This window comes from Solanum stenotomum, chromosome 3 (genome assembly GCF_019186545.1).
Source record: "Solanum stenotomum isolate F172 chromosome 3, ASM1918654v1, whole genome shotgun sequence".
In the NCBI taxonomy this organism is placed as follows: Eukaryota; Viridiplantae; Streptophyta; class Magnoliopsida; order Solanales; family Solanaceae; genus Solanum; species Solanum stenotomum.
In genome coordinates this window covers 13,524,507-13,552,195 of record NC_064284.1, presented here as the reverse complement: position 1 = coordinate 13,552,195, position 27,689 = coordinate 13,524,507, and the positions used below count along the sequence as shown (strand labels likewise).

Below are 27,689 nucleotides of genomic sequence, written 5' to 3'. Positions count from 1 at the left end.
AATCTTGGAGGATCTAAACTATCTGTCATTAGGGCAGCAATCAAAGTTTTCTTCATATGTCATTCATATCCTGCTAAAAGGGTGGAGTAGAACGTACAAAATACAAGAGTCAAGTCTCTCTCTCTCTCTCTGCCCAATTAACGGTATACTAGTAAAGTTATAATATCAATCTAGTAAACATTTAGATTGCCCATTCATCAGCAATAAACTGTGTTGAAATTAGGTCCACAAAAGAAGATATCAAACTTCTTGACCCTATCCCACAACTTAGGAACTTTCTTCTTAACTTCAGCATTAGCATTTACTTTCTGTTCACCACCACCCTTTTTCAGATTTCCAAAACTAAAGCTCCTAGTAATCCCAGCAACAACATCTTCAGGAACTTTAAAGCAATATTTCATGTTAACTTCTCCTTTAACCTTCATTGATTTGGACCTACGCGTCTTCTCTTCTTCATGCTTCACAAGCTGATCATAATACTCTTTGTTCCTCTTCTCCAGCCCATATATTTGTCCTTGAAGATCCTCAATCTTTCGACTTAGCATGCAAACCCTATGATCCTCCCTCATCTTCAATATGCACCCCGCAAGCTCAGCAACCTTCCTCTTCATGAACAAAGATTCTGAAGACACCGCCTTGTTTTCCTCCATTAACGTAGCCACTTTGTATCCCAATCTAGCATTCTCATTTAACAGAATCAACCTCTCTGATTCCATCACATCCAGTAAACTCTTCTGCAACTCTATCTTCCTTGATGACTCATTGTTCTGTCTTTCCACTTGATTAAGCTCATCTAGGACGAAATCATAGTCCACATTTCTGATCACCAAGTCAGCAACAATCATTTCAATATCAAATTTGTCTTGTGTTGAAGGTGGAAAGGAAGGCTGAAATGATAAAGAACTCTCAGCATCAGAATCAATGATCTCTCCACTATACTCTTCCTCATCACAATAACCATTTTCATTGTAACTTAATGGTGGAATTGGAGATGAATATCGACGATGATTATGGTTCTTGGCTAGTGCTTGGCAGTAGCGATCAGCTAAAGAGACATAGCTATTGTACAGTTCTTGTAGCAAGGCCATAAGCTGTGGTCGTTTCTGGTAATAGGCATCAGCGCGTTCCGCAAAACTGTCTGGACTGCCTTTTTCTGGGATTTTAAGAGCCACCTTGTTCATCTTCTCATCCAAATCTAATGAGAACAAAAACAACTCAAATTCAATAGAATTAAATAAATTTTAATGATTTGAATTTACTTGACAGTTGAAGAATTTGAAATTTGAATTGCAAAAAGCACTGTTTTCATCTTTAGCCCATATCTTCCCCATGTGTAGGTAGTGACAAATTTGGATGTACATGAAAATGAAATCACTAGTTTTGACTATTGTCATCCCTAGTTTCAAATCCATGTGGTAACTATATATTTATAATCTATGTATACTGACTAGAAATTCTCCGTAATAAATATTTTATTTCTTTGTAGAGGAAATTACTAATTAATCAACAGTAAAATAAGACTCCATTCTTGTCTACCAAATTCCTTCCAACTTGTTTCCCCTAAAGCTTAGACAAATAATTTGGACAACTTGTTGATTATCATTGATTAATAATTCCTTAGATTGGAAAAGAAAAAGAATATCACTATATGAGGTGAAATAGTTTCTTTTTTTACATCTAAATTTATTCAAATATTTTATCTGGAATATTAATTAAAGCAAAAGAAAATGCACGGTAAAATTGTTAATAGGTATTTAAAGAAAATCAAAATGGAGTACTTAAAAAGAAATAATTCAAATTCACTCCATAAATTTTACGAGGTAATGTAACCCATAAATTCTTTTAAAATATTTATTTTAAGCCAAGATTAAAAGGGTAAAAAGACCACCATGTGAACTCTTCTATTTGTTTTTTGGTAAGCTTATAAGTATGTTAGAACATTCCATCAAAAATAAAGTCCAGTTCTTTTAAGTACATAAAACTAGATGTTATTTTTAATAGAACGTTCTAACAATTTATGTGAAAAATTTCCTCAAGAGGTATATATTATCACAAGTCAAAAAGATCTTTATATAATCTTGTGAACCACCAAGCACATGATTTCATACATAGAATAAGAAAAAAACAAGATTTAAATTACATTGGATTCTAGTACCCAAAAAAGAAAAATGGTTGTTCTGAAATTAAAAGCTACTACTCTTAGGTACAGATAAAGTTTCAGAAAAGAAAATAAAAACAGAAAAAGATTCTGTAAAGAAAGTAAAAATCATTTTCATTCTGCAACACGGCATCTAACAAAAAGTAAATATATGAGTCCCTCTATTTAGAATTCAAATTTTAAAAAAAAACTTATAAAAAATGGTTTTGTAAAGATTCTAAAGTATTTAGGTAGAAATTGCAACAGACATAAATAAGAAAAGGACAGAGTTTTTTGAAAATAACTTTCTGGTTTTATCATATTATATTATAAAGAAAGTGACATTTCATAACAGTATACCCTTCCAATATAGAGGTGTAAACACAATACTCATTTTCATTTTCCTAGGGAAAGATATGTTCACATCACCTAAGAATAATGGACCCCATACCCCCCCCCCCCAAAAAAACTACAACAATTAAACAAGACCATGGTACAATTTTCATTTACTTACATTTTACAAATAAAATTTCAAAATTGGACTTATTAGCTCGAATATCATGATCATAAAAAAAAATCTTGAAAAAATGACTTCATTGTGAACCATGTTGTGGTGATCGATACTTTTGCCTCCACTTGAATTTGAAACTAAAATGTAATGATCCTTAATGCACTTTACTGACCTCTAAACCATTCCAGTTGAGTACACAAAAGTTTGGATCTTTTAAGTGAAGATGAATAAAGGGGCATATTTATATAAAATAAAAATTAATATTCCAAGAAAGTTTGTACACAATTAATAAAGAAGAGGTAAAAAGAGCATATATATATATACGAATAATTTACCAGCAACGGTGCAAAGAAGCCAAGAGGGTCTACTGAAACTTCTCCTTTTTGTATAATTTGAAGAAGCCATTGAAGAAACTGGACTTAAAGCCTTTTTCTCTGTTTTCAGTTTTGCCTTCATTTCAACAGGCAAAATAGGGCCTACACTATTCAAAAAGGATTCCAAATCAGAAAATAATTTAATTTTCCTCTTTCATCAATTAATGACAAGCACATAGCACTACACTAAATGATCAAATTGAACTAACAAAGAACATAAGAAGCTCAAGAATATGTAAAGTCAAATTATCCTTTTAATTAATGTTTTGAAAGGGCATACAAAAAGAAAGCAAAAAACATATGACAAGTAAAACAGAGCAAACAAGTTAGGATATAAAAGCAGATAATGAGATTAAAAGATCATTTAAGCAACTTTAAAATATAAATATTATCATTAAATGCCACTATGATTTACACAATTTAATTACAAGCACATTCTCTTGCAACTTTTAATTTTCACTTTAACATCTTTAGAACATATGATCTGAGTTTGTGAGCAATGATAAAAGTTGAAAGTAGGTGCCGATGTAGCATAGCGGTTACCAGGTTCATCTGAATCCAGTACTTTTATAACATAAATCTACATGTAAAATTTCTTCAAAATTACGACAACTAGTAGATATGAACCCACATAACTTCAAAACTACAACAAGTATAATGCTAAAACCTTAATGATTGAACCCATAAAATTTGAATCATCAATCCACCTCCCCTTGAACCATGTAGTAAACACAATTTCAAGTGAGAAAAAAAAAACAGAGATTTTGCTTCAAGAATTAGCTTATTCAAAGCATTCTGAAAGCTATGAACCAGTTTTAAGCAAAAACTAACAGAGCAACAGAGAAAAAATTATTTTCAGTGGAGTGATGGAAACAGAGAAAGCTTACTGAACTTGAAATCATTGATCACTAAAATAAAACAGATAAAAAGAGATATATAGGTACCTCAAAGACTCAAACTAAGTTGATGATGCTGCAGAAGAACTTTGGGGGGTTGATTTGCATGTTTAGGCGGAGTTGCAAATCCAAATAATTATAGAGAGTAAAAAGGTGGCTTCTTTTTAAAAGAGAAATGGTCTTTTGGGCTTTCTGTTTTTTTGGGTTTTGTGGGAGGGACAATTTCTTGGGTTGGGGACAAGGAAGTCAAATAGTTTCCTGCATATAAAAGCCCGCAAACTACGATTTGATTTTTGGCGAATCAGAAGCTGCCACGTATTGGAAGTCCGTATTTGTGTATTTAATGTATCTGCTGGGAACAGAGTTGATGGACAGGTCAATTGATCAAGTAGCTGTTTCTACAGACTACACAGGTTCTAGCCACAGCCCTATGTTTGAAAAACATTTTTTTGGGTCTGCCATATAGTGTGAGGTGTTTGACAAATGCCAATTACATTTTCACTTTCTTTTTTTTTTGGTTTAGAATTTAGATGAATGAGGGATTGCACATTCGATTAATAGATAACTTCAAGTAGAATTCTAAAACTTTTAAGAATTTGAAATACAAAACTGCTCCAAATTACTCACAAAAGATTAACAACATCTCTAATTTGGCATTGGGTTATTCACACATAACGGAGACAGGAGTTTAAAAACAGTGGGTCAATTTCAAACCACCTCAAATATTTGGTTAAATAAAGGAGAAGATGCGGACAAGCAAGGGAGCAACATCTTTCTGTGCTATACATATAATGCGTCAGTGTAAGCAAGCAGCTATATGTCAAAAATTCTCTCGTCAATACTTTAGTAACGTCCTATAAATTTGTCATCCTTCGACAGCCAAATCCAATTTTTCATAGGAAAAAGGTTCAAATTGCTCTTAGGTTCACAAAGTAATCTACATTTACCCTCTATTTAAAGTTGAAATCGACTATACCTTCACGGTTTCACCGTTCAAAAAAGAAATTAGCACAAATTTGCCCTTACCTGCCAAGTGCCAACTCAGCTAACAAAATCATAATAAAAGGTCCAAAATTACCCCTATAATTTGCAAAATTGTGTAAAGTTGCCCAGATACAAGTATGGACGCGCTGGAACGTATTCATGCGGCAAAAGAGTTTGTTCATTTTTGTATGTTGCATACAAGAATTAACACAAAAACCTATAGAAGGTTTGGACATGGGGAAACGGATTCCACTTAAAACACGTAGGCGTCATCAGGCTTCATGCAAAGAAGACAAGAACTTCATGCCACTTGATATGTCATCAGTTGCATGTCTAGAAGCAAAAGCCAAAAATTTCTATCACGTAATACAGGTTTCTACTTTGTTCCTTTGAATTCTGAAATAGGTCAAGAGAAGAGAAGAGAATTGGAGGCATGGCAACTTTATTGAGTGCCGAAGAGCTACTCCTGGGAATTTCCATATCGGCATTTAATTTCTTCCCCTTCTATAAGCCTCTCTACTGCATCTGAAGGAAGGCCAACCAATTCCAGCGTCTTCTCCCAGACTTTGTAAGAAGTTTCAATATTATGGGCTTCTTCAGAAGCATTTGTGGGACGACAATCGTGGGAAATGTATGCACACACTGGCCAGTCATCTGCTTTCAGCATTTCACAATACTCGGAAATTTGAGGATCTGTAGCTGCAAACAAGGTACTTCGAGAGCCTGCAGCAACCAACTAATTTGAGTAATATGCATGGAGATGATTAGATAAATAATTAGACTACACATGCCAAATAACCAAGAAACTAAATAAAACAAGAGGCCACTAGAAGTCTAGAACTTTCCCTGGGACCAGCATCTAAGGGATGCACGAAACAAGAATGCACGCATAGCTCAGTTTTAATCTCTTCTCCCATTTGGTCTTTCTGATGAGATGCACTCTTGCCTTCTCCCTTTTTATACAACTTGTTTGTTTAACTAAAATTAACTTGCATGGTCCTTCAGGTTTCTTTTATATGCTCTTTCACTCATATTCCTTTTGGTCAAATTATTCTTAGTTGAGTTGTGTAGTTTTCTTACCTTATCTAAAAGTATATCAGTTCACAATTGCAGAAAATTATCAAATGATATTCTTACTTTCTGGAGTATAACATACCTTCTTCAGCATTAAATATAAAATAGGGTATTAGACGATAGCCAACTTGCAAAAACTTAGGAAGATCCCTCGCCTGCAATTTTATATGCAAACTTGTTAAAAAGTATCATATAAAGGAATGAAAAGAACAGAAACTGAAAAGAAGAAAGTCATATCCAAGAAATTTAGAACTCTAGCTCAAATAGGGTTTTCTCAAAAAAATTCTTAGGGGTAAAGGTACACCAAAGAAGTATGAAGGTGAAGTGATTAGGCAAGATATGGTAAATCTTCAACATACTGAGAACATGACCCTTGCTTGATAGGAGGGTGTAGAGGTTGAGAATTAAGGTACAGGGTCAGTATGTAGCCGGGTGTATTTCTTTTCCTTTCTCTGTGTATTAGTATTATTCTTGTTTTTCATTATGTTTCAATTTCTATTTCTACATATTGTACCTTTAGCCTCGATCATCTTATTATCTTGTTGTAATTTCTACTTGTTGCTTCTGCCTTTATCGTCCTTTGAGCCAAGGGTCTATCAAATTGTCTCTCTGTGTAAGGTCTGCGTACCCTCTACCCTCCCCGAATCCCACCTGGATTACATTGGGTTTGTTGTTACTCTTTAGGGGATTGGAAGCTTATAACTCCCTCTGTCCCAAATTATGTGGTGTTTTTCGCTTTCTAAGATCTAATTAGACTAAGGGCCTGTTTGGATTGGCTTTTGGCTTATGACTTATAAGCCAAAAGCCACAAGTTAGGATTTCTAACTTATGGCTTTTGGCTTATTTTTGTTATTTTGGCTTTAAAATAAGTGTTTATAAGCACTTTTAACTTTACCCAAACACTTCAAAACTGCTAAAAAGTTATTTTGGCTTAAAAGCACCTAAAATAAGTCAATCCAAACGGGCACTAATCATTGAAACTAAATTAGATTAGATCAACTCAATATTTTAAAATTAAAATTAAAAGTTAGACATTCAAAAACTATACGAGAAGTACTACAAGTTGCAATTCTTCTCATGTCAATATGATGAAAATGTATCTCAAGATGTTGGTCAAAATTTACTTAGTTTGAATCTCAAAAAGCGTAAAGTGCTACATAAATTGGGATAGAGGTCGCACCAGGCTTGCCTAGTACGGGTTATCTCTCCTATGTGGTTTGTGAGCTATTGCACAGGAGCGGGAGTTTTACCCTGTGCGCACCCAAAGGGTAGCGGCTGCGGGTTTCCCTTGTCATCACAAAAAAAATTGGGATAGAGGAAGCAGCAGAATAAATAAAGATGGAGGCACAGGGGCACCACATGAAGCAACGGCATCATCTTAATTGGCCTATTTTGGCATTTAAGTTGAGCATGTTAGGGCTGATTAGTGAAAGGCCAAGTCTAGTTGGGATCAGAACCTCTTCTAGAGAATCCTTTAAAATGAAACCATGTGAGGCTCTTCAAGTCAAACAGATATATGTGCATAAATAATGGAAGCTGGAAGTTTTTCACATGGAATCGTTTACATGTGTATCCAACCCCACCGTATGCAAGTATCCGGGTTGACTACGACTACCTTTTTAATAATCTCTAGTGTATATCAAAGGATTTACACAATTAATTTGAAAAAAGGATCTGTACAAAGTACTGCACTCATATCACTCACGTTTGACATGGGTACATCAAGACAAGGTATGGCAATAACATTAAAGATGGTAACTAGAGAAACAAATAGTGAAGTTATCAAGAACTTACAACATTGGTTAGAACAATTCCAGGAGTATTACATACTACACTTATGCCAGATTCAGCAGGTAGTCTCTTATGAAGGATGCTACTGAACATAATCTGCACTTCCGAACCACAGTGGATTAGTCACTGGAGAGCAAAATCAACAAAGCCGGATTTTATTAGAACTCAAATGGAAACACGTACTACGAAGAAGGAATAAGAGTTTAGCATCTTAAGTTCAATTTTAACTATCATAAATCCTAGATGATTTTATGCTTGAAATGATTACTAATAAGAAGCTATATACAATGTTCTATACTTGATTTTTTGCTTTAATGTATCCTGCCTGGTTGTTTACTGCTGATGCAAAGGCTTCCCAATTTATTATTACATTGATGATTAGAAGTGCACAAAAAATTAACCAAAAAAGAGTACTCCCTAGATGAACTTGCACATTTGTATTGGCGCAACTTTTGACAAGCAGATGAACATCTCCCTACAGAAATCAATTTTTGGATCAACCTGTGGAATTAAGAGAATACAGTAATAGCTCTTAATGGACATGCAACAAAGTATCGAAGATGTGCCTTTGGATGTTTGCATCCCAAATTACCAAAAAATAATGTCTTCTAGTTTCTGATAACTCTTTGATGGGTCCCATCCAACATATTCAAATTGGTTTTTTATCACTACTCAAGATGATCTTGACCAGACTCCAGAGCGAACCCACTTTTAAGCACTTAATGCCTAATAGATGTAATAACTATTGGAGTGATGATGGGCAATTAATCTCCACTAGTATTTCCATCAGCATAAATTGAGATTAAATAGGAGAGCTTCTGAAGGGTAAGAGCAACTATTGGCTTTAGCGAAGCGGAAACAAAAGAATTGTTCAATAGGGAAGGGGCATATCATATGGAAAAACTCAGGTACCTAAGCTTTATTTACTAGGCAGAATGCAACCTTCCTAAATCGTGAAAAGAAAAAATGAAATATAATTAGGCAGCCACTTGTGTTAAGGTGTGCTGTGGTCGAACAGGATGTAGCATCTCAATTAATGCTAACACAACAAGCAAAAGACCATTAGCAAGTAATAGCTGACAACCTTTTAGAAAATACCTGAGCAAGCTTGCTGCCTCCATAGCCCACTACACTGGTGTACTTTCTCTTTCCGGATACAACATTCATATCTTCTGGATCGACAAACCCAACATAGTGCATCTACACAGATGAAATAAACTATATTCCTGTCAGTAGCCGTAACATAAGCCATAAACTGAAGTGGAGGCAATCACTTAAATTACAAGATAAATTTATTTCAAAGCAACTACATCCACCCCTCCTCAAACTTTGAGACTTGGTTTCGTTGGAGAATAGCCTCAATAACTACTGCTCCGTTCTTTTATTTCACTTTCAACCCCAAATTTGGCATAATTATATAGGATTTATTAGCTACTGCGTTTGCTTCATCTTTTTTCATATCCGATATAATGATTTAGGTCATAAAACCAATAAGCAAGTAACTTAGACCATAAAATGAACCAACATGTTCAAGTAAAAGCAAGACTAAGACAAAGCCTGACCAAAGAGTTACCAACAATCAATATTTTAAATTCCAACTAAGAGAATAAAGAAAGGCAAGTTCCAACAAGCATACTAAGCAAAGAGAATCAAGAATGCAAATATGGATACATCATCTTTCAGGTATGGCATTATAGTCAAATTGAATGAGTAAATCAAACAATAATTATCACCACAAATAAATTGTCCGAAAGGAAAAGTTCAAGCTCACAAATTTTTAAGGGCTTTCGACAGTTTTTAAAACTTGAAGTCAAAATTACTCTTTATCCACCACCTCGTTCCACTATGCAGCAAAGTCCAGCAAGTCCTAATAGTATGTATCTTTTTTTTCCTTATATATATTAACACATACACCATAAATATTCAAGAGCAAAGATCTAGGACTGATGACTTCAATATCCCAACCGGTAAAATATCTTTTTTCTGCTCAGACCGTTCATGAGGAAGGCAAAGGCATCCAAATCAAAAAGGCTGAAATAATGAAGTCTATGCTAAACCACCTCCATATTGCTGTATATCATTGCTTTGGAAAAGCCTGTTGTTTAAGCTATTTCAAATTAATGCATACTAGATAAAATGTTTTCACCAATGCTGAAACTTCAGTTTGCAACTCATTTTAAATTATCCATAATCATGGAAAATCAAGATCATTCAAAGCAGTAACTGAGTGCCGAAAGTGAGGAGACAAACAATTGAATGTATAACATATCCATCTATAGCGGGGGCATATTGCTAAGACTTACAGTAGAGTTCACGTTAATAATTCGGCTTGGGGAACCTCTAATAAGTGATGGTAAAAGCAATATGGAAAGCATAGCCGGAGCTAGATGATTCACTTGCATGTGCTCCTCATACCCATCTTTTGAAAACTTCTGTGGTTCTGTAGAAAACAACACAATTCATTAGCCTAAGTTAGAAGGGCAGAAGCACAGTCTCACAAGTCTCCAGATAAAAGAATGTGCACTCACTCAGCTATCAATCATTCAGTTTCCATCTAAAGGAGAAAACAGGTAAAAAGCTGTACCAATATTTCTATTGCAGACAATGTATTGTCCCTGTTAAAACTGCTAAATGCACCCCCACTAGCCAAGCATTAGTGCATTAGCATAGGAAATCCCTAATGCAAGCCAAAGCCAAAGCGTGAAGTCAGGCTAAGGCAATTAGATTAATACAGGTGACCAGCATACGATTTTCTGGTTACCTATTATCATGATTGGGAGTTCTGGTACACACATGAATGTGAACTGTGAACATGATAAACATCTAAAAATTTCTAGGAACATATAATTTCCAATCTGAAGGTGCATATTGAAATATTCAATCATAAACCTAAAGTTGCTACAAATCTACAATAACCAATTCCAACAATACACAACACTAAGCTGTGTTTTGACCAAGACATGTAGACAAACCGTTGCAACTCGTCCTAGGATAGTAGAACATTTTACATTAATTTACACTATAAATCATGCTTGAACTGAACTCATAAGATGTAAGCATGACAAGGTGATTATCCAGTAAAAGACCCAGATGCTGCTCTACAGGCTCTTCTACTTCAGAATCAGACATGAGACATCCTTCATTTTATCCATATCAAGCAAGTAACTAATTGAATAGAATTTCTCCTTCTGAATCTTTCTATAACATTCCATCCAAAGACTAGGTAGCCGAAAAGAGATACCTTGCTGATGTTCTTTCTTTTGATCAAGGTATAAAATTTTATAAACAAAGGGCATTAAACACCCCCTAATAGAAGTAGTATACCAAAAAGTAGAAATCTTACAAACTTTGCTGAAGTTCTTATTTGACATTAATCATAAATCATCTTTTCATATTTACCAGGTAGCCCTAGTGAATTCCATAACTTCCGAACTGTCTGAAGCTGGAAATGGACCATTTAAGATTCATTATTATCTCAAGTCTCAACTATTGAAAAATTCTTAAGACTAACCATGTAGAATAAGAAAATCACTGATGTGTTTGGTGTTGCATGAATCTGACATATACACTAACTCTTTTTTTAATGATTTGACATATACACAAACTTAACACATATAAAGATTTAAGGCCTTGATTTTCAGAGGCTTAGTTACATGGAAACAGGTATTTCTATAAAGCTTCACATATACCATAAACTTCAAAACTAAGGAAACAAACAGAAATCTTGACCACATGATGAAAATGCTGAAACATGCAAACACGCTATGACATTTGACAGATTAGAATTGGATATCAAGTTAGAAAGGGCAAGCTTTTATTTTTTATCTTTAAGTAAGAAAGGCTCCATGATGTAGCTGAAACCTAATAGTTGTCTCAAGGTGTCACAGCTCAAGTATCACACAAGAAGAGTGCACATTTTGGTTACTGCCAGTTAATAAGAAGAAACTAATACCGCACTAACCTCCAATTGAAAATATGCCGGCATTATTGATGAGAACATGTACTGGAGCCATGCGGGCATTCCATGCTTCTGCGAATCGTGCAACAGAATCCAAAGAGAGAAGATCAAGCTCCATGACCTTGCAACAAATGTGAATTATATTCAATTAGGACAATATTTTCATGACATTGAACAAGAATCATTAACACCAGCTAAAAATTTCTTGAAACTAATACATTTGTAATAAACTAGCATACAGCTGTACTACTTCCTAGCCATACCCATACTTGATACTACTATGAGATGAAAGATAATATACCTCAATGTTGAGTGGAAGGCCCTTGCCAGACCATTCTCCCTGCCATTTCCGTATTAACTCCTGTGCGCGATTGGTGCTTCTGACAGCCATAACAACATGTGCTCCTGCTTCTGCCAACTGCCTGTCTAATGCAAAAGCAGAATTTTTGTACATTAGAGAAAATGGACTAGAAAACTTCTTCCAAATCCTTGTATCTGAAAGATGAGTAAGAAGAGATTTTCAACAGAATAATGAAGATAACAATATAAAGAAAGGGCACATAGAAAATCATATGGTGTAACATTATTTATCACGGAAGAATAACGTATCAGACCCTGATATGTGGATATCCTTAGGATAATCATGTTAGGTAACACATACTGTGGGATCAGGGATGTAAATTGGATGAGAAATTACTCGCAGCCAGATATGAAACAAAGATCTACTCCTTTTTTGCTTTGAGTTATCAAATATGAAACAAAAAGCAATTCGCAGAAGAGATAGAAAATTGAATGAGTCTTAGTAAAGCTAGACCACAATTAGATGGATCAACATTCAGTACTTTTCAGCTCAAAGACTATCAGCCACCAAATAAGGATTAGAGAAAGCAAAAAAGGAAACACTGATAAGGGAAGAAGATAAATTCTGATTCAATTTTCTTTGTTTCAGGAGCACAAAAGTTATTCATATCTCCTCCTTTTACCTTAAATAGGTATTAGTATATGCTTGGATTCCATTCTTTCATTAGCAGTTGTCAAGTTCAAAGTTATTCTATTTATTTGTTATTTATAGATAATTGGCTAAATGCATTTCACAGCCTTCTCACAGCAATAGTAATAAAAGGTTGGACTGTTTACATGTTCCAGATTGTTTTCCAATGGGAATCAAGGCAAGAATAATTGTTTCATCAGGCACATAAATAGAGCAAGTTATTTCATCCAAAAGTTTAAATGTGATATCCCAAAAGGACATCTTTCTCAATAAGGAAATATCCAAACTTGACAGAAAATAGCATGTTACTGACGAAACATTAAATAACAAATCATTATCTTTTTCATAGAGCAATCTCATAAGCCATCTTGCACTCTTGAATGGCCCTAGAGTCGGGATTCTGTTTCACATTTTTCATCCTCTTGAACTACTAAAGGCACCAGAACACTTCCCACATGATTTGATATGTAGCTGATATCAAGTGTGTGGTGCCATTTACCGTGAGATGTCAAGCTTCAAATAAAAAGGGCATTACAGGAGATACAAATACTAGACAAATGTGAAGACATTGTTTCCCAAGCTCTACACCATTTAATGGTACTTTTCGGTGAGTTACAGTCAGTTAAAGAAATTAAAATTGAATCAAATTCACTATGATATCTCTTAGAGATAACCAAATCAGAGGAGGACAAAGATTGCTAGCATTATTGGGAATTAGAAGGAACACTAAACGCTCGGGACGATACATATGACGAGAATATTCTTGGCATTCCAAGCAAACAACAACCGTATCCATTCCTGTGACCTGATGGTGGAGTGCCTAAAGCAACCTACTAACTCCGAATATGACCTCAACGCCAAGATTTTAAAGACACCAAATGACCTCCCTTTTGAAATCTGTTCCCCTTCTGTGGTAATCCAAAATGGCTAATTAAAGTCCACCAGGAAAGGTATTAAACTACAGAGTTTCTTAAACTCGAAAGCAAACCTAGAACAAAAATAAATAACCAGTTCTATCCCCTGTACATGCACAACTGCAGCTGATTGAAAGTCAGTTTAGAAAGTTTCATCTAGGACAACCATTGCAAACAAGTATTACGAGTTAGTAATGTATCCCAGTATAAAGTTCTGTCTGCAAGGAGAACAACTGCAAGTTTCATACTGAAGTGCACAGTGCAGCTTCAAATAGCCAGTAACTTCCTGAGCAACATATCCTATTAAATTGAGACTTCAATGAGAAAAGGGAATAAACACCACAAAATTCATTTCTCCATCTTCTTTTGTTGACAAACCACAAAACAAAGAATAAAAAAAGGAAAAAAAAATCTAGATGGCACTTCAAAACAAGGCATTATCACAATTCAAATTAGTTTAAGCTCTTATAACGGCGGACTCTAAAAGCTATTTCTCCACTAGTTCACTACAATCAATAAGCAAATCCATCTTCCTTCAGAAATTACTCAAATTAGCAGCAGAATCTCAAATTTTCTTCAAGCAAAGAGTAATAAGCATAAAGTAAAGCATACCGAGCGATTTCACGGCCGATACCGCTAGTAGAACCAGTAACGATGCAAGTAAGGTCATTAATAGGAGGAAGAGGCATAGGATTCTGCAAATGACTGGCTAATATCCTTTGAAAAAGCATCTCGTAAACCAAATAGAACCATCCTCGTAACCATTCCATCCATCCTAATGCTTTTTTCTTCGCCGTCTTCAATGGCTGCTTAGCTTCACTAGAAGTTGTATTCTTCTTCTTCTCCGCCTCCTCGTTCGCCATCTCCTTTCTCGTTGATTCTAAGCTAAACAGATTCTCTCCCTCGCACCTCACTCAATTTGCTCCGCAACTGTCGTTAGTGATATTTACCTTTCCTTTTTCTATTAGTATTATATATACGGAGTTTTTGTCATTTTCTTTCGCTCTCACGGGACTCGTATAAAGAGAGATGGACCGTATAGATCCGTTCCAACCACTCTTTATTTTTGTGGTTGACCTCATATGTGTGATGAGATTTGAAATTGTTTAGCACACCACCTTTTTATTTTTAAAAGAATAAATAAGATCCTCATTCTGATATAAACGATCTTTTTGAGCGTGATTTGATAATAAATTAAGTAGAAGAAATTTTTTATTCTTGTGGTCTTAAATTAAAAATATATATTAAATGTATCAAAATATTCTTTAATTTTATAAGTGAAAAGTTATAATTAAAGAGTTGATAAGAAGAGAATGCTATGTTTTTTAAATGAACTAAAATAACAAATAGAACAAACAAATTAAAGCAAAAGGAGTAATGATAACAATAAAAATGGCGCTGACCCACATATATGGATCGATCTTGGTGCTGTATCATATGACAATGAAATTATGGACAGACTATGGAGAAATTGGACATAAAGTCAAAATAGTCGTTGGCCAAGGATTTATCCCTCATCTCCCACTAACACTATTATTTCCACATATTTGGTGCCCCATGGATTTACTCTCATCTCCAAGTTTTGGGTACGTCACCATCTCACTGGAGTGTGATTTCGGCTTCTTAGGAGCTAAAGGTTGTTTGATAGTTGATTTAGAAGTGATTTATACATGTATTAAATTCTGCATAAATAATAACATGTTTTATAGTTGCTTAGGAGTTTAGCTTTTTCATAAATAAAACTAATAACTGATCCCTACCTAAAATAATATACAAATTCTCTGCCTTCCAGACAACACCTAAATTGTCTTACGTTTCGACAAAAAGTTGGCACAGGCAGGGGGGTGCGTCTTCCCCAGATCTGCCAAAAGCAATCAATTGTCACATGCAAGAAATCACATAACATCAGTTGCACAACTAGTATAGTTTGAGAGATGAGAGTGGGGGGCGCAACAGTCATGGTTGGTAGCTGACAAGCATGGTTCAAATGATATTAATGTGGAGATATACTCGACCAACAAAAACTTAGAAAAATATACACTTCCTTTGGCGCTAATAGTCAAGCCATCAACTAACACAGGAATGGAGAGGAGCCCGGATCTTATGTGTCATGAATAGACATTCATACAACAATCAAAGCATTTGGTTCAATGAAACCATGTCAAATATTTTACCTACATCAACATACACACACTAAATGAAAGTCAGGGCCATGCAATTCTGTCATTCATGAGATCACATGGTTTCAATTTGCATCTGGTGAACACGTACAAGATGCCACCAACTTTCCTACTCCAACACACAAGAAATTATTTCCCCCTACATAGAAAAAAAAACATGAAATAAGTAAAACAGCCGTAACATCCCCCTCCTTATCACCCCAGGTGGAGGTGGGGGAGACTTGGAAAGAAAAAAGATCATAACAAGTTAACAACAGATAAGATATAATCGCCATATTTGTTTATGAACTGTGATTTTACGTGCATCAGGAAAATAGAATAACAATGACATACGTGTTCATCATCAGAGTAATGTTATCGCCTTTCAGAAGAATCCGCCCTGCATAAAACCACAGAGGAGATGAAAGTTAGTTCCTCTGGAAATTATGGGAGAGGGTATAAAGCTAGAGTCAAGGCAATGGTCACCCACCCAACTGCTTGCTGGTTTTCTTCTTCACATTAACTTCCTCAGCATCGTCCAGAACTAAATTCATGTACTCATCAAAACCCTAAACAAACACAAACAGATTTACCTATTAGTCAATAAGTACCAGACAAATCACTGTTAAACTGTGTAGAGCAGCAGCATGGAAGGATATAGATACAGGATGCAAATGAGTGAGGTACCTAGCTTGATGACTTTACTAGCCAAAAGGATGCAGGTGATGCAAGAGGCAAAACCAATATTCAATTCTTTTGATTTATCCCAAAGGAAAAAGATGCAAAAACACAGTAATTCAAGTGCATCCATTTGAACTCATTTGCTCATTTATGAGTGTCAATCATTTGCAAACAACCTTCGTCAAAAACTACTTCACACAATGACCAGAAACAGAAAAAGAGCTGCTTCTTAAGATTTGACCAATACAGGTACATGACACCAAAAAGTTAATTCAAAAAACTTTTTTGTGCATATAATGCGCAACAACTGATGATCCAGCTATTTCCCGGAGTCTAAACATATCTAAGAAAACAATTTATAATCCAGATTATTCTTTCACATCTAGAACCAGCTTAAGAAATCCATAATAGATTTTTTCTTCGTAAGGTAAAGAGAAATCCCAACTATGGATTATTCAAAAAGAACAAATATCAAGGTCTATAAGAGTTCAAACCGAAAACCTTTCAAGTTGGTATATTTTCACATTCACATCCAAGGTAAGCTTTTGCTTTTTTTTTTAATAAGAGACTGTAAAATCTTCCAAACAAAGACTATTATAGTACAAACCTTTATATGTTAGGGTACGTACATCGGAAGATCTACAGAGCCAGAATAGATTTGGTGACTAAATTATCCCTAATGATCACAGGAAACTTACAGGGGCCCGGGGTTACAGAACAAAACACAGCACTAAATATTACAATTACAAGGATGAAACATATATACATGCTTCAATTGTCAGGAAAAAAATTCAAAACTTAAGAAGCCAGCAAAGGAGCAAAATTTACAGCATAACAACATTTACACAGCTTGCAGAAAATACTCCTCCATTCAATTTTATGTGATACGCCCTCCTTATTAGTCTGCTCCAATAAGAATGGCACCTTCCTAAATTTGGAAACAATTTAACTATTCTATTTTTTAACTCAATTAACTATTCTATTTACCCCTTAATTAAGGCATGTTGTTATAGCCATACATATGCCACGGCAGGTTTTAAGACCACCAGTTCCAAAAGTCTTACTTTCTTGAACTCTTAAGTTGAGTCAAACACAACATAAATTAAAACATAGAAATTTTTAAAATGACCCAACCATCACAAATCTGCACAAACTAACAAACCGTCAAAGTGATTGGCTTCATATTCACTAGTCAAATCCTAGAGGTCTTATGATACAAATCTGCTCACTCTACAAGCTCTGTAAAACCAGGCAACAAATAATAAATGAAGATAAGTCAGCAACTATTACAGTAAAAATTTGAGTGACTAATTCTTTTAGAATGGTAAGGTTGTATAAATGAAGCCCCAATATTGTGCGAACAATTACATTAAATTCAGTTCCTTAACAATTACTGTAGGGAAGTGAGAAAATCTAACATCCTGTCAACTGTATTAACATATTCTAGTTTTACACTTTACACCAAAAACCCAAAAGGGAAATACATCTGAACTTCAAAAGTTTGAACGTTTCATATTTGCTCTCAAACTTGAATTACTAATTCAAACTACTCGGACTTAAGTCCATCCCAAAATCAAGCTACAACTATCAGTGCCATAAGAAACTAGAGTTATGTCGACAGAAAAAATAAAAAAAAGTTAGGCCTTGCTTTGCTCTAACAGGAACAGCAGAACTATCCAGGCATACATTTTGTGTAGAAGGACCCAAATGACAGATTGTGAGCCCAACATGCACTGGCAATACATATACATAATCATGAGCTTGCTACAGCACACACAAGATTTCCATGAGTCTTTTTTCATCCAGTATATTCAGTATGACTTTCTAGGCATACTTGACGGATAAAAGGAACTAATATGGGTTGTTAACAAATATGGACTACCAAAATTTCTATCATGAATTTACTAAAAGCATGCACCAGATTTTTTATTGGCAACTGATAATTACTGCAAGATGGTTTGGGCTCAGAGTTGAATCCATCAATACAAATGAAGGTAATATGATTTTTGAATACAAATTTGGTGAAAGAATGTATTTAACTTGGAAAATATCTAAACTTCCATAAGCTGGATGCTTAGAATCCCCCAACCATAGAATTTGACATGGAAATTGTTTTTTTCTTTGTTTCTCTTTATTTTTCTCTTTATACTGCCTTCCAGTTTGTTGGAAAATTTAATCCACATTTATAACCAAATCTTCACTTTTTTTTATTGAGAACTCCATTACAAAAACTAAGTCCTTCACTCCTTCCACAATCTACTAAATTGAACATAGCACATAATAACTTTGTATAGACTCTTGAAAGCTTTACTAAAGATCAAACCTATCGTACATCTAAAGAAGGTATTTGATTACAGATAGTTAACCGGTGTTTTAAACTAGTCATCAGCTATTAAAGTTTAGCAGAAAATGCAAACATGGAATCAGTAAAGAAATTAGAAGTTCAAGACAGAAGAAAGTGAGGACCAAAAAGCTTTCACCAATCACCGCTAGCTTATTAAGGAAATACATGTCCCTATTTATATGGTAAACCACACAAGACAAAGAGTCAACACTGGTGTTTCCCTCTTTGAATCCTAGTGACGCAATAACCCAAACCTCAAGTTGGAAATGAATGGTTCTACGCCTCCTTATAAATACAAGTCATGCCAATTGCCAGACACGAACTTTATGTTACAAATTTCTGGCACCTATTACACATTAAGCTAGAACCTACATAATTCCAAACACCCAAAAGAAAGTATGCATTCTAATAGCTAGAACTGTTGGTACATAGTTTTCATAATTACAAAAAGGATCTCTGAAGTACCACATATCTTCAGGAACTTTATAAATCTGTATAATTTAATTTTTCTGATAAGTAGCATAAATGATTAGACCTACAAATTAATGGCAATTCTCATTCTTAGTGGTTGATGGATTACTCTCCACTCCACCAGGTCAAGAGTTCAATGGTGGTATGGCGGAATACGTGATCGGATGATTAGAACTAGAAGAGGCACATGATTTGTCTGTGCTATTACTCAAAAGATAACTTAGGAAACTCCCTTTATTAAGGGAAACAGTGGCGATTTAGAGTGTGAAACTGCAGGGTGATGATTAAATGAGTAGTTAATGGAAAGACCTAACAACCCTTGGGGAATTATCTGGGAAAACACATAATGCAACATCCACAATGCAATTACATTGTTGTAGTAAAGAAACTTACAATGATACGTCCTTCAATCCTCAGATCCTTCTGTTCAAAAAGCCATATTTGAATCCGAGCTTTCTGTATATAATAATTTGCACGTCAATTTTAAGAACATTGAGCTCCCATCAAGTAATAGCAAAAAAAAAAAAGAGGAATAACTTACGCTCTGAAGAAACCTGAAAATCAGGTTCTGCAACAAACAAAAGAAAACACGTTATCCAAAATGTTAGTGCCGAGTGAAAATGAAAAAGTTAACAGTGAAGATGAGGAAGAGTGAACGAACTTACAATGGGCTGGGTCATAATCCTTTGAACTTTGGTGCTAGCCATGGCTGGAATTCCTGTTTCTCCGATCAACTAAGCTCCTTTTTCAGTCTCAAGGAAAGCAGCTAAACCCTAGCAAATACCCTAAGCCGTGAATCGAAATGGCGCCTAATGCCGTAGCATATACAAATATGAATTCGGGTTTGGGCTCGCGGAAAACGTCTCTCTTTTGCATCTGGGCTTTTATTTTGTTTTCACTGGACTGCACGGGTAATGGGCCTGCCGCCTGCCCCATCCACTTGTGTTTCACGATAACACAAGAATCATCATTTGTAAAATTACCTTTTTTATAATAATCTAATTAGTCAAATTTCTATGTATTTTAATCAATTTCATTCTATATGAAAGAGAGTTTGTCTTGAACGATTAAGGGTATATTTTGTNCTATAGTTATAAATATTACTTCCTCTACCATATTTCATACTTAGGATACACGAATTTGAATCCACGAGATACATGTATCTGCCGAATTGACAATTAATTCTGAAAATTTAAATTAATCAAATCCCTTAACATAAGGCGGAAATCAAGGAGTGTATCTATGTTTAATTAATTTCATTTTATTAGTCTTTGAAATATAAAATTAATTAATATTATTAATAAAAGATAAAAAAAAACATGTATATTTTTGTCATTAATATCATTTTATTACTCTTCAAATAATAGATTTATTATTTGATGTATCTATTATCAATATATGTTGTATCCAACAAACTAAACACTTAGATACATGAGTATCATACAAGTACATTTATATGTATCATAGAAGTATCTAGTATTATTTTTGTGCATTTGTTATGTATCTAATATTAATTTCATGTATCTATTTATATCATCTAATATTTAATTTCATATTTATATGATCTAATATTAATTTCATGTATCTATTTATATGATTTGATTTTAATTTCATATATTTTTTATATGTATCTATTATTAATTTGATGTATCAAGTATCAATTTCATACATTATATTCAAAACATGTATCTAGGATACATTGTAAGCATATACATATAATGTGTATCTAAATATGAAATGTAACTGGGACACATGTATTTAGAAACAAATGTAGATTAGTATCTGTCTTATTTATGAGAAATTTATTGTTCATTAAAAATACCCATAACAATATTCATACTATTTTCTGAATTATGAGCCACTAAAATGGAATGGAGAAATAACAATATAAAAGACCTACAATAAATCGGCTAGAAAAAATCTAAAGCATCGAATTAAATACATGATACGATTGAAAACAAATATACAATAGGAAAAACTAAAGAAAATCTTACTTTGCCACTTTAACTAATGCTGATTATGTAGAGTTTGATTTGAATTTAGCACATGCAAAAGGGAATAAAAATAATTAAGGAAGAAGGGATACGTGTGGAGTGGGAATGAGATACAAACTTTTTTTGTGATAGGGGTAGGAAACGTTTAATGAAGAAGAAGAAGGGGTAGTGGTGGGATACGTGAGGTATCTGTTTTAGGATTGGGGAGGGAAATGGCTGAAAAGAATAAAGAGAAATTAATTTGAATTGTTAGTGTCCTACTAATCGAGGAGATGTAATTTTAAGATAATTATACATTATCATTTTTAAAGGGATTGTGTATCTGATTTAATTTTTTTTAAAATATGGTATATTTTTTAAAAGGTGGTATTCTATGTAATATTTTTAAAGTAGAGATAAAATATGTATATGTGGTAGTTAAGTATGTCTAGATAGGTAGTTTTTCCTTGTAAAATTACCTTTTTTATAAAAATCTAATTAGTCAAGTTTCTATGTATTTTAATCAATTTCATTCTATATGAAAGAGAGTTTGTCTTGAACGATTAAGGGTATATTTTGTAATTTCTTTATTTAGATTGTCATTTAAAGTCCTTTTTAAATTATCTAGCTTTGAGTTTTCACGTGTTTCAACACCCACAAAAAATAATCCATGTGGTGGATCTTATTAGAGATGTAACAAAAATAAAAAATTTATGTTTCAAAGAGAAATCTAAAATGTCAAACTCTTATGAGCTTGGGAAAGAAATTACAATATAAAGTTGATAATTTTTTTTGTTCCGTCATTTTCTCACATATTTTGCTTTATCCTCCTAAAGTACTCAATCAATTCTATCATATATTTTTTTAATTATCATATATGTCTAATGTCATATGAGGTCTGAAAAGTTTGAGTTAAACTCTTGAAAGTAGGCTATCATATATTCTTTTACTAAAAGTTTTTGGACTGGTTTTTTTTTTTTTTCCGTCAATTCACATGTTATATCGTCAATAAAAAACTCGGTCTACAAAACAAGGTATAATTATAGATTTTTTCTATGAAACATGAAATAATTTAATTTTCAAGTTACTTTAATATTTGTGTCTTGGAGTTTAAATATAATTTGTACATACAACTAATTATTGATTTATTAATATTGTAGTCAGAAGTTGTAGCTTGAGCTCTTACGACATATAATTCAAAGTAGCTTTATCAAGACTATATTACCCTCTAACAGCTTTATCAAGACTATATTACCCCGTAACTATGAAAGTAAAGAGGAGCTTTTGTAATTGCCTTTTTTGTGACTTTCGACTGAATCTTCAATATAGGAAGGAAAGACCGATAACACTTTGATTTTTACATATTTAATATGGCATTGACACCAACACTAATTGTTAGTTAGACTGACGGTGGTTTTGATCCCTTAAGAGTTAAGGGAATTGACGAAATAAGCTCATTAGATTTCGTTATCTTGGGCCCTATTTTTTTAATATTTAATTAATAAAATATAAATATCTTTTGAAATTTGAATTTAAATTGTTGTTTTATACTAACATTTGATATATCAACAAGTCAATATATAATAGGTTTTATTTAAATGCCCACTAAACTTCCTGATAGGCTGGTAACCACTAATTAACCACCTATAAATTGCAATTTTTTAAAGAATATACAGCTACACAATGCGAGTTTCTGTTTTAACTTCAATAATTATTTTGTCTTCCCTTCATGATTCTAGTTTGGTGCAATGTTTTTTTTTAGTAACTGAGGTGTTCGAACTCTATATATGCTTAGACAAATGAGAAAAAAATCACTTATTAACTCGATTGCTAAGACACACGCGACAATTTGGTGACTTTTTTAGGAAAAAATGTTAGTACTTACTTGAGCAATAGAGAATATATAGCAAGGAAACGAGCTAAACTCAAAGTACTGTTCTATTGAACTTAATTATTTTCATTCACAATTTTACACATACTTACACTAACTGGACAATATAAAGTCACCTGAAAATGCTGAAAACACTCGTAAATTTCTTATAACTGAAGCACAAGTACTACCCAGAAGATGAAAAAGTTTTTTTTCGGTGGCCTTTTTTTTTAGATGGAACTAGAATTTTGAGTTTATACCTACGGACTAAATTTTGAACACAAATAGAGTCTCACGAAAGCTACTCTGTTCTCCCAAACTCGTAAGCAGAGTACCTCTGCTTTGAATTCTTCTAATTAGTAAGCAGTTAACGTGTCCGATTAAGCATATTATAATTAACAGATTCTTGCCTCTGCAGCAACCTGTCTTGATTGATTTTCTTAATGAAATCATCAAATTTCTTGTTGGACTCCTCTGTACTAACAGAAATATCCCCTCTCAATCCCCCAATTCGAGACATCGATAAAGCATCGTTAAATGTCAATGATTTTTTCAGTTCCTTTTTCTTCGTGATCGCCTCCCATGTTGCCTCTAATGAATCACCCTCTAATTCCCCTTCTTCAATAATTTCTTGATAATTAGTTCTTGTAATTGTCTCATGATCTGATATATGTGGACTAATGATTTCACGGGCCTCAGTCAAATGAGATATGTCTCGAAAATTATGCAATGTTTGTTGACTACTATCGATTTTGGCACTTACCGGATCCCAACTTGTTTGAGAATGAGGCAGAGTAGTTTTTGTTTCTGTTGTTTGTGCACTATTAGCTTTAACCCTTAGTCCATCCCTACTTATTTGAGACCGAGGCAGAGTAGTAATAGTTGTTTTTGGACTACTATCAATTTTGGCACTTACCCGATCCCAACTTGTTTGAGATTGAGGCAAAGTAGTTTTTGCACTATTAGCTTTGGCCCTTAGTCGATCTCTACGTGTTTGAGACTGAGGCAGAGTAGTAGTTGTTGTTTGTGGACAGTCAAGTTTGGTCTTTAGTCGCCCCCAACTTATTTGAGACTGAGGCGTAGTAGTTGTTGTTGGCATATCATCTTGAATATCTGGATGCGAATTGTAGCGATTGAAGAAAGACATAAGGGTGTCCATTGCAATTGCTGAATTAGTTCTATTTGGCATATACTCCTCTTTTTCTTGATGATGTACTTGTGGCTGAATTTGGACCTCATCATAATCAACATCCTTTTGATCATCTAGAAAAATATCGATGAATTTCTTGATTGTGTGTTGAAATTTGGAGAAAGTTAAGATAAGAATGACAACAGAGTTGATAAAAAGGCAAATATAAAATGGAGATGACAAGAAGCTCTTCAAATAATTCAAGATTTCACTTAAATTAACAAAGAACATGTTAAATAAGTAATAAGGACTAATAGTTTTTTTGAGCATGAAGAAAGTAGAAATAAGTCCTGTTGATAAGAGAAGAAGCTCCATGGTTAATCCAAACTTTATCAAGGATGCCATGGAGCAAGAAAAATGTGTTGTTGGTTAAGTCTAATGGGGTGGGGGGGGGGTTAAGTTGTTTAAAAGAAATGCACTTATATTAAGAGAATTAAGTGGAATGATTAGAGTAGGGATTTTCTTTACAGGGTAGATAGGGAAGAGACAGAAATATATTGAGTACAATGAACACTCTGCTATAGACCCACAGAATATTATGATCAAGTAAGGTTGATAGAGGCCTTTTAATAAGGTGACAGTGATTGAAATTATTGCCCTACTTATCTACCCTTTTAACTTAATTAATCTTTCTTTCTAAGCTTTCTATTTTTTCTAGTTGTGTCTGTGTGGGACATAGGAGGGGGTTGATGCAGAAAGAAAGGAATAAATTGCCTTGGAGCCTTCTTGAACGGTGTCTTATTTACTTCAGGAATACGTTGATCAATAGACTGAGCTACAGAGGGTAAAAAATGAGGGGATTTCCGTAACTAATTTAAACGAAACAAGTTGATTCCCTTGTCCATATAATTTCCAAGGCTCCAACATATGATAGTGAAGAAATTGTCTACTATTTTTATCTCTATTGGGAATTGAATGTAAGACATTCAAATTTTCAACTCGCTTCATTGATCACTAGATCACATCCTTAGCTACTTCGACGTTCAATTGTCATATTTGAAAAAAGAAAAACAAATATTTAACTACTAAGAAAGCGAGAAAAAGAGGTTCAATTAGGGTTAGTTCAGAAAGATTTTGAAGTATTTCTATTCAATATTTGGTTGCTTAAAATCCTATGTCAATATTAAATTATTATGATTAGACCTAATTAAACTAATATGATTTCTCTTTGCGGTTCAATAAGTTCTATTTGATCAACTTCTATAGAGAAATTGATAACTTCCTTTGTCTTTAAGAAATCTTCAACAATTTAAGAATACATAAAAAGAAAATATATATAGTAATAGAAAAATGCTTGTCGATCAATAAAATACATTTCGGTGTAAGATTTCAAAGCACATAAATTATTCCAATCCTCTCCATTTTTCAAATTTATTATGGAGTGGACATTTCAAAATGATAATAGGAACTATATATGAATGGAATGATATATATCTAAAGGTAAAAAGTAAGAAAATAAAATAAAACCAAGGTAAAAGCAATATACAAAATAGTAGACCTTTTACATTTTACGGTATAATTCATATAATATATGTGAAATATGTATGTAAATATCTATTTCAATTCTTTTTTCTCTAAAAAAAATTTTTTAAAAAAATCTTTTTTCTCTGAATATCTTACTCTGCATATCAAAATTACATAATTATACCGAAAAATCAAAATCGAAATATCAGAAGAAGAAAAAAAGAAACCTACCCGATAATGCGATGTATACCAAATTATACACCCCTAGAATTAATATTTTGAAAGTTGACATCCAATATTGTATGAGATACATTATTTGTTTAAATGTCTCTCATGTTGTTGTCTATGGAAATTCAAATCAAGGGGTCACATAACTTTGTCCCTCTTTCACATGAAAATAATATAAAAGGTGAAGGTGGCTAAAATCCCATTGCCTTAGGTCTCGCCTGTCTGGTATTGAGGAACACATATTCCCCCTTTATTTGATAAGTCTATTTCTTATTTGGATTTATCATCAACTACTCCATTAATATTGAATACTTCCATTAATGAGATTAATCTCTTCGTTTGAATTTGTATATATGATTTTAATTAGATACAGAGTTTTAAGATTAAATATACTATACCAAACATATACTAATAAAAATATATCTATTAAATTAAATAATCATGATATAACCAAGCTGCAGTCGTCCATCAACCAACCACCCTTAGCCCTTTCATAAAAGCTACTGGTCCAATGCATTGACAGATCAATGTTTGGCAATCTGTGGAATAGACTATACTTCCTCGGTTCCATTTTATTTGTCGTGTTTTATTGCGTACTTTTCAAAAAAGAAATAACTAAAGAGTAATTTAACTAAATTATCCTTATAGTACTTCTCTTTTTCTTAATACGGTCTCTTTTTTGCACTATATTTTTAACTAAGGGTAACAATATAGAGACTGTTATGACTCGATTTCGAAAACTAAGGTTTCGAGCCCATTTTCGCAACTTTGGCAATTTTTGTTGAGTTTTGGAAAAATTTATAATTTGGAAGTCGCCACTTAATTTTTTAGGAAAATTAAGAAAACCGTTTAAAAGGAGAATTTTGAAAGAAAGTAATTTAAATAAAACCAGAGTCGGGTAAGGGTTCAAATAATTCTCTAAGGAAGGGTTTAGGCATCTTAGAGAGTCCGCTAACACGCGGTTGACCGACGGATTTAAAAATTTGGCTAACTTTGTAAAAAAAGGTTACTTATAAAAATCTCGTTTGAAACTTAGATAAAAATCTCTTGATACTTCCAGAAATATCAAGAATAATCTTAACTTAAAACTTTTATCCATAGTCAAGTTTTGCGCCATATAATTATTTCAAACTCATAAACATGGATTAAAGGGCCTTGTTTAACAACTATGAAAGGATATTAAAGATCCTTAAGTCATTCATACAAAGTCCTAAGTTAAATTAAAAGAAAAATAATTTATTTTAAGAAACTTAAAATAATTTATCCTATTCAAAAATTTGAACTAAATAGTTAGTTCAAACTCATAAACATGGATTCAAAGCTTTTCGATAACTATGAAAGAACATGAAGGTTCTTAAGTTATTCTAATAAGCTTAAATTGCCTAACTTAAAATGAGTTTCGAAATTCAAAAACTTAGATAAACATATCACCCCAAGGATTCATCTAAATTAATGAAAAAAGAGGTTAAAGAAAGTTAGCATCAATGATAATAATAAGAAAATATAAACAAGACATTTTCGACCCATATTAAGTCCCCTTTGGAGCTGAATTGCCGATCTGCTGCTTGCTTAGTTACTGCTGGTGTTACGGTATAAATTGGACTTGTTAAAGTCCAAGAAATCTCAATTTTTAGCCCCTCGGGGGACTGCTGCTACTGCTTTGGTTAAATGGGACTGTTT

General features: G+C 33.5%; 4 protein-coding genes across 5 annotated transcripts; all 4 read right to left on the bottom strand.

Annotated features, from left to right (window-relative positions):
• Window positions 1–15: 15 nt before the first annotated feature.
• LOC125859346 (kinase-interacting family protein-like) lies at window positions 16–4,137 on the bottom strand. Of its 2 annotated transcripts, none has more exons than XM_049539075.1 (3): window positions 3,967–4,137; window positions 2,984–3,129; window positions 16–1,195 (listed from the first exon to the last, which is right to left on the bottom strand). In XM_049539075.1, exons 2-3 carry the CDS (start codon window positions 3,102–3,104, stop codon window positions 198–200), a joined length of 1,119 nt encoding a protein of 372 aa, XP_049395032.1. In that variant the 5' UTR covers window positions 3,105–3,129; window positions 3,967–4,137; the 3' UTR covers window positions 16–197. The 2 variants fall into 2 exon arrangements, with proteins under 2 accessions (XP_049395032.1, XP_049395031.1); XM_049539074.1 differs by having other exon boundaries at window positions 2,984–3,124; window positions 3,967–4,136.
• Window positions 4,138–5,003: 866 nt separating this feature from the next.
• LOC125859756 (dehydrogenase/reductase SDR family member FEY-like) lies at window positions 5,004–14,601 on the bottom strand. The gene is made up of 8 exons (XM_049539569.1): window positions 14,243–14,601; window positions 12,027–12,147; window positions 11,729–11,846; window positions 10,071–10,207; window positions 8,866–8,967; window positions 7,771–7,863; window positions 6,059–6,131; window positions 5,004–5,625 (listed from the first exon to the last, which is right to left on the bottom strand). The coding sequence occupies exons 1-8, from the start codon at window positions 14,491–14,493 to the stop codon at window positions 5,363–5,365; spliced, it is 1,158 nt and encodes a 385-aa protein (XP_049395526.1). The 5' UTR covers window positions 14,494–14,601; the 3' UTR covers window positions 5,004–5,362.
• A 1,056-nt stretch (window positions 14,602–15,657) lies between these two features.
• Window positions 15,658–20,147, bottom strand: LOC125860625 (uncharacterized). The gene is made up of 6 exons (XM_049540621.1): window positions 19,951–20,147; window positions 19,827–19,853; window positions 19,679–19,741; window positions 16,280–16,358; window positions 16,144–16,189; window positions 15,658–15,949 (listed from the first exon to the last, which is right to left on the bottom strand). Exons 1-6 carry the CDS (start codon window positions 19,990–19,992, stop codon window positions 15,940–15,942), a joined length of 267 nt encoding a protein of 88 aa, XP_049396578.1. The 5' UTR covers window positions 19,993–20,147; the 3' UTR covers window positions 15,658–15,939.
• Window positions 20,148–23,194: 3,047 nt separating this feature from the next.
• Window positions 23,195–24,803, bottom strand: LOC125859344 (uncharacterized). The gene has a single exon (XM_049539072.1). It carries the CDS (start codon window positions 24,660–24,662, stop codon window positions 23,496–23,498), a length of 1,167 nt encoding a protein of 388 aa, XP_049395029.1. The 5' UTR covers window positions 24,663–24,803; the 3' UTR covers window positions 23,195–23,495.
• Between the last annotated feature and the right edge of the window lie 2,886 nt (window positions 24,804–27,689).

Bases quoted from the DNA above. Each gene is read 5' to 3' on its own strand.
- LOC125859346 (XM_049539075.1), bottom strand. From the start codon at position 3,104: ATGAAGGCAAAACTGAAAACAGAGAAAAAGGCTTTAAGTCCAGTTTCT. The intron at 1,196-2,983 runs GTAAATTATTCG...TGTTCTCATTAG, and splicing joins GCTTCTTTGCACCGTTGCTG to ATTTGGATGAGAAGATGAAC.
- LOC125859756 (XM_049539569.1), bottom strand. From the start codon at position 14,493: ATGGCGAACGAGGAGGCGGAGAAGAAGAAGAATACAACTTCTAGTGAA. The intron at 7,864-8,865 runs GTATTTTCTAAA...TCGGAAGTGCAG, and splicing joins GAGGCAGCAAGCTTGCTCAG to ATTATGTTCAGTAGCATCCT. The intron at 6,132-7,770 runs GTAAGTTCTTGA...ATAAAATTGCAG, and splicing joins GAATTGTTCTAACCAATGTT to GCGAGGGATCTTCCTAAGTT.
- LOC125860625 (XM_049540621.1), bottom strand. From the start codon at position 19,992: ATGGCTAGCACCAAAGTTCAAAGGATTATGACCCAGCCCATT. The intron at 19,854-19,950 runs GTAAGTTCGTTC...TGTTTGTTGCAG, and splicing joins GGATTATGACCCAGCCCATT to AACCTGATTTTCAGGTTTCT. The intron at 16,190-16,279 runs GTGGGTGACCAT...GGTTTTATGCAG, and splicing joins GAAAACCAGCAAGCAGTTGG to GGCGGATTCTTCTGAAAGGC.
- LOC125859344 (XM_049539072.1), bottom strand. From the start codon at position 24,662: ATGGCATCCTTGATAAAGTTTGGATTAACCATGGAGCTTCTTCTCTTA.